The 10,180-nt window shown below is 30.9% G+C and overlaps 1 protein-coding gene and 1 non-coding gene across 2 annotated transcripts; one reads left to right on the top strand and one right to left on the bottom strand.

Annotated features, from left to right (window-relative positions):
• The first annotated feature begins 6,012 nt into the window (after window positions 1–6,012).
• On the top strand, window positions 6,013–8,077 carry LOC145064500 (phosphatidylinositol 3,4,5-trisphosphate 3-phosphatase and protein-tyrosine-phosphatase PTEN1-like). The gene is made up of 6 exons (XM_079011941.1): window positions 6,013–6,225; window positions 6,720–6,896; window positions 7,000–7,116; window positions 7,206–7,535; window positions 7,629–7,730; window positions 7,826–8,077. The coding sequence occupies exons 1-6, from the start codon at window positions 6,013–6,015 to the stop codon at window positions 7,937–7,939; spliced, it is 1,053 nt and encodes a 350-aa protein (XP_078868067.1). The 3' UTR covers window positions 7,940–8,077.
• A 1,669-nt stretch (window positions 8,078–9,746) lies between these two features.
• TRNAM-CAU (transfer RNA methionine (anticodon CAU)) lies at window positions 9,747–9,820 on the bottom strand. The gene has a single exon. It is a non-coding gene; the product is annotated as a tRNA-Met (tRNA).
• Between the last annotated feature and the right edge of the window lie 360 nt (window positions 9,821–10,180).

Here is a 10,180-nt window from a genome sequence, read left to right as displayed (position 1 = left end):
TGCTTATGAATATGATTTTGAGCATTGGATTAAACCCACGCTCACAAGAATCACTTCATGGATTTTATCACGAGTGATTGTGAGTCGATAATATTGTATATTCTTGAAACCAAGACATGTGAGTTGTCTTCACCAAAGCAACTTGATAGGATGAATTATGGAGAAAGAGAATTAATTATGATTTATTAATATATTATGAGAATAATATCTTAAAGGAGAAATCATATTATTTAATTAATATTAGTCAATAATTAATTAAGAATTAATTTTGTGGCTAAAAGACATTAATTAAATAAAGGGGACTAGAACTGTCAATTGTGTGATAGTTGAATATTAGGCTAATGGACTCCATATTAGAGGAGTGGAGGAGTTCTATGGGGAAACCCATTAGAAATTGTCCAAGGCCTCTAAGGAGGGAGTCCATGGGCTGATTAGGGCCTAAGCAGTCAGATTAGGGTTTCCTTGTTAGATAACCCTAATAGCCTCACTATTTAAGGATCCCTAGGGCACCAAAAACGTGGCTAAGAGTTTCCTTAGGGTTTCTACACGTTTTTGGGTGCTTCCTTTCTTCTCATTCTTCATCCTCTTGCTCTTGGTGTTTGTGAGCCATTAGAGGAGTGACACTTGTGACTCTAAGCTTTCTAAAGCCAATTACAAGGAGGATTTGAGATTGTTATTACTACATAACAATCAAGGTATGATCTAAACCCTAATTCTTATGTTAATATTGATTATCACATGCTAGATCTAGGGTTTAAAGTCTTGGATGAATTGCATGTACTATAGAGAAACCTAGATCCAAGCATTAAGGTTTGCATGAGCACATAGGATGTTCTTATGGCTAAAACCCATCAAAAACACCAAAAACTTCAAAAAAAATTATGGATTGTTTTGAAAATTGATTGATACCAAAACAACTTTAAGTCGTTTTTCAAGTTCTAATACAAATTGTAAAACCCCGATCTAGGTATCAATCCAAATCACTAGATTGGTGAAGAATCCTAATCAAGTGAATAACACAAATCGTAAATATGAAATAAGAACATAATATTGAATCTTCAATGCACACTATGTTAATCATTAGTCTAGTACATAAGACTCTCTATGTCTCTCTCAAATCTCGAAATCAACAACTACAACGACTAACTCTAAACACGGCTAAATCAATACAATATATACCTAGACCTAATTACAAAGGCCCAGCCCAAAGCCCAACCAAAATCACTTAATGATTTCGGTCCAAACACCACCGAATTCATGGTGTTTTCGATCCTAGACCGAGAACTCTAAAAGCTATGTAAAGTAAAGTATAAACCACAAATCATGTCCCAACATGAATCGATTTTAGATTGTCCATATAGATTAGACATTGCAATGGGATTACTGTAATTTTCATGAGTTCTTAGAAACTGGAGATATTGAGTATTAGATAAACTCATGCTTAGAGATTACTTCATGGATTTTATCATGAGTAATTCTAATATGATAATATCTTCTATTCTTTGAACGGATATACATAAGTTGTGATTTACAAGTCGGTTGTGCATTGGTATTCCGTAAACGCATCAGTAACTTGATGTTATAAAACGTGGTAGTATAATTTGGTAAGAAAAGGTTACAATTATATAGTCAAAGTTTATTTTCTCCTTTTTAATTAACAGGAAAAGCGATATTTATGGCCCATCAGTGATTTGATGTTGACATTATAGTGTTAGGCCAAGTCAGGACTAAATTGATGTGTTCAATTAGTAGCCTTATGACGTCATCACAAATTGGGAAATCTGAAAACAAAATCTTAGACAATGAGATTGATTCTAATCCATTTCTTGTGTCCATAAGATATCATGAAGAATGAAGGAATGGTTGATCACTTATCTTAGGGCAATTTTCTGATATGAATCAGAATTTGGTTGTGGCTTTGGAAAGTACGCTTTGCTGTTTAGTTAATGGTTATACTTGCAGTTGTAATTATGGACTAATCTAAGTGGGAAGCTATTGGATTAAGGTGTCTATGCTTATAACCGAATTGGTACATACTTGTAATTAAAGTAAAAGTCTGTTTTGGGTTGCTCCCATAACTAGAACTTCGTTAGAATGACATTTATAGAAACAAGATGATTTATTAGTTTATTATATGATTAATAAAGTGTAATAAATAATCTGTTAATGTATTATGTGACTAATATATTAACTGGAAATAGTAATTATTAATTAAGAATAAATTATTATTAGTTTGGAATTAATTCGAGGTTAATTAGAATTAATTAAAGATGCAAGGGCTGAGTTGTAATTGTTCAAAAGTTGAACAAAAGAAGGATTCCAGAACATTCTAAAATGGGGAGGGGGGATGCCCTATTAGGGTTTCTAGAATGTTCTTTTGGATAATTAAAAGACTAGATAATTACTAAATTTAAAGTATTATTATTATATGTTCAAATTTAGGGTTTCTAGGGTTTTTCAACAGTTATAAATAGAAGCATTACCCTATGATTTTAGGCCACTCTTGACACCTAGAGAATTCGGATTTCTCAAGCGCTTTCCTTTCTTGCCTTTTAGCTATAGGGTTTAGGTAAAAGCCATTAGAGGCTTCATCCTTTTAATGTTAAGCTTTCCAAGATCAACAACTACAAGGAATTGAAGTGATTTGTTTACTACAAGAAATCAAAGGTATTTAACCCTAGATCTGCTAATTTCGATTATATTAGGGTTCTTGTTGTTCATTGTATGTTCCTTTCAAAGTGTTATGACATAGATAATTATAGGTTTCATGTACCCTTTAAATGTTAAATGGTTTTCCGCATGTACATGTAATTTTTCGTAACCTATAAAACCCACCAGTTTTATACCTACAACAGTTCAAGTACTCTAAGTATAAGTTTTCGTGAGACTTATACATCACATTAATACTTGTATATAGAACAAGTATAATTTTTTTGGAGTGTAATAGGCGCTGCATGAGACTATAATCGATGTTATATGACGTTCAAGACCTATGCTCGGTGCTATAAGGAGTGCACCAGATCAAACACTTTGCACGCTTCATCGACGTCGGACCAACAAATGAAAGGACAACTTATCACCCGATGGGTTTCATCAAACCATGGGTTGTAGCTTGCAACAACGAGTGGGAGTGCCAACCCATATAGATCCATACACAACTTCCTTGCTCACACGGGATTAACTGTTATAGGTCAGAGGATTTTACTAAGATTTCACTCTTATTTGATGAATTGCATATCTCATGTAGACTTTTCGATATTTAACATTTCCAACAGTAAGTGAATGTGTGTCTAAAACCCTAAGTTACTTGACGAGAAACACAACTACTATATATAGAGCTATACCATGTTTTAACTAACGTAAAACCAACAATACCGATCATATGAATAAGTCTAAATAATTGTGTAATAATGATAAATCAGCTATTTAGCAGTTATAATTTTAAACTATCAATAACCTTTATTGTTCCTTATCAAAACCAAATTTGTTGTTTTTATAATAGCATCGAGTATATATTTTATAACAAGCATAAATTTTCCCCCAAAAACATTAAAATTGTTTAAAAGTGGGACCATGAACCACTTTTCAAAGCACACTTTACGATAACTTTTGTCAGAAAGTGGTCAGAAACTCGAGATAATCGACCTCAAGGGTTGGGGAAATCTCGAGAAAGTAGAGAGGAATCGTTTTTGTTTTTATGAAAAAAAAAATCCGATTTTGCAAACTATTTATATGGTGAGATCTATGTCTCACCACGTCATGGCCATGAAAGTGCCACATTGTGGAGTTTTGGATCAGCTCGTGTCTGCCACGTCCTCCTCGTGCCACGTGTTAAGTCGGCTAAGAGCTGTTTCTGTGACTTGCACGTCATGGCTATAAGCTTGCCACATCGTGGTGAGCTGGTTCCAAGGCGGTTAAGAGCATTCCCGATCTGCCATGTGGCACGCTCTCAGGCTACCACGTCATCATCTTACCGCGTAGTTTTCAAATCTTCGAAAAATCATATCTTTCGCAAACGAGCTCCGTTTTTTACGTTATTTATATTCATACATAGGTATTTCCGTGTTCTACAAATTTTCTTTTAGATCTTAACAGCTAGTTCTCACTTTATTTTTAATTCATATTTTTATAGAGACTACATTGCTAAAATTGGTACAAAAATCATAACTCTTTCATACGAACACCGTTCTCGACTGTCTTTATATGGATGGATTCGTATTTATGAGATCTTCAACTTTTGTTTACATTGTTTTGGCTAACAAGTAATCGATCTCTATTTGGATTTCTGTGTCTATGTTGATATGAAATTTCGAAAAATTATAACTTCTTCATACGAAATCAGATTTAAGCGTTCATTATATTTACGGAATCGCGTTGACGTGTATTTTAGGATTTATGTTTTTATTTATAAAAAATAATACAAAATTTAAATTTTTATTAAAGTGGTTAAAGATTAAAAATTAAGCCAATTACATTTGATTTGATGTTTGTCACGTTCACATCATGGTTGACTTAATTTGATTATTATCATATAGGTATTGCGGCCCAACACTATAAAGTCTCCCAATCCAATATGATTGACTTTCAACCAAACATTTTGGACCCAAAGAGATGAATGGTGTCGGTCATTTTAAGCACTTGCCCTCGCACATCACTAGTTATACTGTTTTAAGTTACGCCCAAGTCATTTTGTGGATCTCTAATCATAACATCCGAAAAAAGTGCATAGAATTAGATGTAATTTAAAATAGTTGAGGGCTAAAGTTCGAAGAGGAAATATAGGTGGGTTGCCAATGTGAAAATTTAAAAAGAAAAAAAATGGAATATATGAAATGATTTGTACTTTAATTGTAATGTGTAGTTATGTTTACTTGTATTACTTGTACTCTAACTGTAATGTGTAGTTATATTTACTTGTATCCTATGTTTTGTGCATCTCTAATCGTAACACCCGGGAAAAAAGCACTGGAATTAGATGTACACTCCAATATTTGAGGCTAAACTTGGAAGAGGAAATAAAGTTGGGGTGCAAAAGTGAAAATTATAAAAAACTAAAGAAGAGAATATAGGAAATCGATTTGTACTCCAATTGTAATACGTCAGTTATATTTCCTTGTATTCTAAGTTTTGAATTGTGAATTTGTGATAAACTATGACAGATTAAATCATATTTGGAAATATCATCAGGAGATAAAGATATACATACAAAGAGATAAATACGAATCCCTAATCTTATATATACCAACAACCTTAAATAGCCGTATCCTATCGCACAAGAACGAAGAGGAAACAAGAAACTTAAGGTTAAGTTTCAGTATCAATTACAGGTAATCTCAACTTTACATCTTCGAATGTTTACGTTCTTTTAAGAATTATGAATGTAGGATAAAAAGTTTTGACTATGTTTCGTAGATTGAGACTACACCAGTCACCAAACCCCAAAGAAAACATAGAAAATATAAAAGATTTATGAAAAATATAAAGAAGATTTTTACCATTAAGTTGAAGTTAACATTCAAATGGGTCAATGTGTATATACAGAAGAAGAGCAAAATATATATATATATATATATATATATATATATATATATATATATATATATATATATATATATATATATATATATATATATATTATAAATTATACTCCTTCTGGCCCAATATTATTGTCCACAGACAAAAAACACACACATTAAGAAAAACATTAATTACCACTAACTTTATATATAATAAAATGATAGTTTTGTCCTTACTTTGCATTTAATGTTCCATTAAATGTTTAGTTGGTTAAGTAATAATGAGGGGGTATTTTGGTAAAAATATTATTTATTTTTAGAAGTGTACTATTATTTTGGGACAAACAAAAAAGGAAAGATGGACTATAATTTTGGGCCGGAGGGAGTATAACGTAATAGAAGCTTCAGTTGTGTTGGGTTGATTGTGTATTATGATGATTTTTAACTAATATATTTTGAATTTTGCATATAGTTTAGTATTTTTTACAACAAAAAAATGGGTGTGAAAGTTTCAAGACTCCTAACAAGACAACAAAAGAAAAAGCGGGTGGTGGTGGTTGGTGGTGGTAGCTTTGAGCTTGATATGTCTTATATCACAAACCGCATTTTAGCAATGTCATTTCCAGCTGAGCTAATGAGAGCAATGTATCAAAATCCTATGATACAAGTCAAGGCATTTTTGCAAAAGAAACATCCAAGACATTACAAGGTAAAAAAAATTAGTTATTATATTCTATTTATATTGTCATATTTGGTTGACCTATATCAATCATAAAATTTCAGATGAATTTTTTTATCTTATATACTTTATATATTATTTAATAATAGTTATAAATTTGATTGTTTACAAAGCTTAAAATTAAGCAAAACATCAAAATAAAGAAAATATGTGCTGGTTAATTTTGTATGAAGATTATATATAATATCATGAAATTCTAAAAAAAGTTGTCTAATTATAAATTCTACAAATAAAAAATTGGATTATATTATAACTTTTCATTCATTCGATTCCATAGGAAAAGAAAACATTATGTTGTGTTTTTTCTGGATTTAAGTAACGACTTTACAACGTTTTTAGCAATTTATAAAGGCATAATTACTAGCCAATTTGTGTAAATTGGTAAAACTTTTGATTATAGAAACTTGTATTAATCGGTAAGTAAGAAATCCAATTACTATTTCTCACATTTTTCTACCTTATAGGTGTATAACTTATGCACAGAGCAAGCTTATGATCCATCTCTTTTCAACAATCTTGTGGAAAGATTTCCGTTTGATGATAATCATGCCCCATCGATCCAAATGATCAAGGAATTCTGTGAAAGTGTCCATTCATGGCTTTCAAGTGACCCAAAAAATGTTGTCTTCATTCACTGCATGGTAAATTCTCAAAATTCTATACTTTATGGACTTCTTTATATCCATGTAAATTATTTATTGATATAAAAAACTAAAAACTAAAATACTTTTTAAAATTCAACAGGCGGGTAAAGGTCGGATCGGGTTGATGGCATCTTGTTACTTGGTTTACGTCGGCATGTTGGCAGAAGAAGCTCTTCCTGTTTATGCAGATCATAAAGGGTCCACAAATTATCTTCGAGTAAGTTTTGTATTTACTTTTTCTTCCATTTATGATAATGAAAATCTTCAAGGAAAGCATAACCATATTAAATATGGAAATGGTGGCAGGTGATGACACCAAGTCAACGGCGTTACGTCAGCTATTGGCGGAGATCTCTTACCTTTCCAGATGGCTGTTTACCAGAGGTCAGCCTTCCAAAACCATGTAGCAAAGAGCTCAGGAGGATTCGGCTTTTTGACACCAAATCTGTAGAGTCGATCTTTTTTGTTGTTTCGGAATTGCAAGAGGTTACTGGAGATATATATCGTTCACCGGTGGATGCTTGCCGGAATTTCTGCAGAAAAGTTAGGAAAAACTGTGGTTTTGGGAACTCGGAGATCGAGGAAGAAGACACACAAAACTGCCTTGACCACTACTTTTGTGACAAAACAGTAAAGGTGTGTGATTATTGATTCAGTAAACCTCTGTCATTTATGGAAATTAAGGTTTTTTGTAAAATTATTAACGTTGTATATATAATGGTTTGGCAGGTTGCTGGAGATGTGTGTGTGACATTCTATGAGAAGAACATTGGGGGTCGTCTCTTCTATGTTTGCTTCAACACCGGGTTTATCGAAAATGACGTGATACAGGTACTTTAATCGATCTTGTTATAGTTTGAATGATGGAAATGAATCTATGATTGGTTTTTAATTTTAAGGTTTTTGTTTTTGTTTTTTTTTTTCAGTTTTCGATAGCAGAATTGGATAAAGTTGGAACTAAGGCCAATTCTGTAGCAGGTTCGGAGTTTCGATTGGAGATGCTTTTTAGTTCGGCGAACGATAAACCTAATGACTCGTAGCGAAGTAGAGATAGTTTTTGTTTTTTATAATGTTTTCTTTGTCAATTTTTGTTTCTAACTTTTTTGGGGTTTTAAAGTTAATTTTGCTACATTTTAATGTTTGTGATTGACTTAGTTAATTTGATGCTATTTGACAAGAAAAATGTAAGCAACATGCCGTTTTTGACAATAAATATAAATATGTCCGTTTGATGTATATATTGTGATAAAATATAGGTGTGGTGTTGTCTTTTAAAAGGAAAAGTCATTTACATCAATGTGATAAAATATAGGTGTGGTGTTGTCTTTTAAAAAGAAAAGACATTTGTTGTTTGGAGTTAAAATATCATATTACTTGTTTTTAAAATGTCGAATTTACAAAAATCTTATTTTTAATCATTTTTAAAAAATCAATATAATTATAAGTAAATCTAAATTCCATAATATCTTTCTCAATTGTTGGAATAGTTTGACTCTGATATCACAAGCCAATACCATGCATACCTGGAATTTCATAGAAATATATAGAGCCAAATCATATGCAATGGTTGTAGGAGCATTTTTCTTTATGCAATAGGAGCTTCTAATGTGTGCTGCATTTTGTAATGTTCTTACCTCGGTTCCTCCCTGGTTAGATTTATCAATAAACTGAAGTAGTAATTTGAGCAATAATTTAATTAATATTATACATAAATTATGGCAAAGTAAAGCTATTCCCTTATGCCCTTTTTCTTGAAATTTTTATACTACATGAATATTCAACAATAATCACCAGGTAGGTTGTTTCTGGAAAAACTCAAGGTCTGCTACATCAGTACTCTAGGAACGCGTAAACAACCATATGTGAGCTAAATAGGATGGAAATGTAGAAGAAAAACATCTACACATAAGACACATGATAAACACTGATTTTGAAGGATACACGTTAATATTGTATAAGTGCCAATCCTATAAATTTATGTGGTCACATATGCTAATTTTTCTAAGACTGTTTAATCGATCTCTAATATATTAGTCATAGATGCTTTTTTTTTTTTTGTAGTACTAGTAGATTTTTGCTATCTTGTTAAAAAAAAACCATGTTTGAAGTGTCATCATTTTGACCAACATGCATTGCTTTTTCATTTTAAAATTTGGTTTTTTTTAATACACACACATATATATATATATATATATATATATATATATATATATATATATATATATATATATATATATATATATATATTCATGTATTTCCTACATCTATTGTGTGCTCGTAAGGACAATAGGATAATATATACCATATAATCACACGAATTTCAGCATAACCGTTTTTTGGTCTATTTACCTATATTAAAAAAAGGAAATTTTTGGATTTTAAGGGATAATTAATACCCTTATTTTTAAAAAAGTCAGAATTTTTTAAATTAATTCTAATTTATTTCTAATATAAATTTTAATAATAACCTATTTTATTCTTGTAGAATGACAGAAAGTTAACCATAAACTAGTAATATATTTTGATTTTATTCATATTTTATTTAATATATTTTTATAATTAATATATTTAAAGAATTATACAACATATTATGAAGAATATATAACATGTAAAATTTTTCTTTGCCAAGGAGAAGACACTGGTTCGATTTCCGCTATCTGTCCAAAATGAATTCATTTACTTAATATCTAATATCACAAAATGTAAAATGCGAAAGGTATAGCTAGCCTTCATAATGTAGTGATTCTATCCTTATCCTTCCCTTTTTGCCTTCTAACCCAAAACAAAAAACTGTTAACTAATTACTAGTTACCAAAGTAAAACATATAATTTTTTTGACAAAAAGTATTGCGGAGACAGGATTTGAACCTGTGACCTCAAGGTTATGAGCCTTGCAAGCTACCAAACTGCTCTACCCCGCGCTGAAGAGAAGAACTGAAAACTAACAGACAAGCAAGGATTAAATGTGCCCCTTTACCATATTTGTACAAATATAATAGCCTATTTATAAAGAATGGTAAAAGAGACGTCTATGATCATCGATCATAGTTTAATAAACCTCTAATATATTAGTCATTGATGTTTTTTTTGTAATGGTAGTAGATTTTTGCTATGTTGTTAAAAAAAACATGTTTTAAGTGTATCTTTTTTACCAACATGCCTTACTTTTTCTTTTTAAGATTTGTTTTTTTAATATATATATATATATATATATATATATATATATATATATATATATATATATATATTAATGTGATTTTTACATCTATTGTGTGCTTGTA

This window comes from Lactuca serriola, chromosome 7 (assembly GCF_051521515.1).
Source record: "Lactuca serriola cultivar US96UC23 chromosome 7, Lser_US96UC23_V15, whole genome shotgun sequence".
NCBI classification, from domain to species: domain Eukaryota; kingdom Viridiplantae; phylum Streptophyta; class Magnoliopsida; order Asterales; family Asteraceae; genus Lactuca; species Lactuca serriola.
Note: the sequence above shows the minus strand (reverse complement) of the source record. Positions and strands in the feature narration are given on the sequence as shown.

Coding starts and splice junctions, on each gene's coding strand:
- LOC145064500 (XM_079011941.1), top strand. CDS start 6,013: ATGGGTGTGAAAGTTTCAAGACTCCTAACAAGACAACAAAAGAAAAAG. Junction 6,226..6,719: donor AACATCCAAGACATTACAAG/GTAAAAAAAATT, acceptor TCTACCTTATAG/GTGTATAACTTATGCACAGA. Junction 7,117..7,205: donor GGTCCACAAATTATCTTCGA/GTAAGTTTTGTA, acceptor AAATGGTGGCAG/GTGATGACACCAAGTCAACG.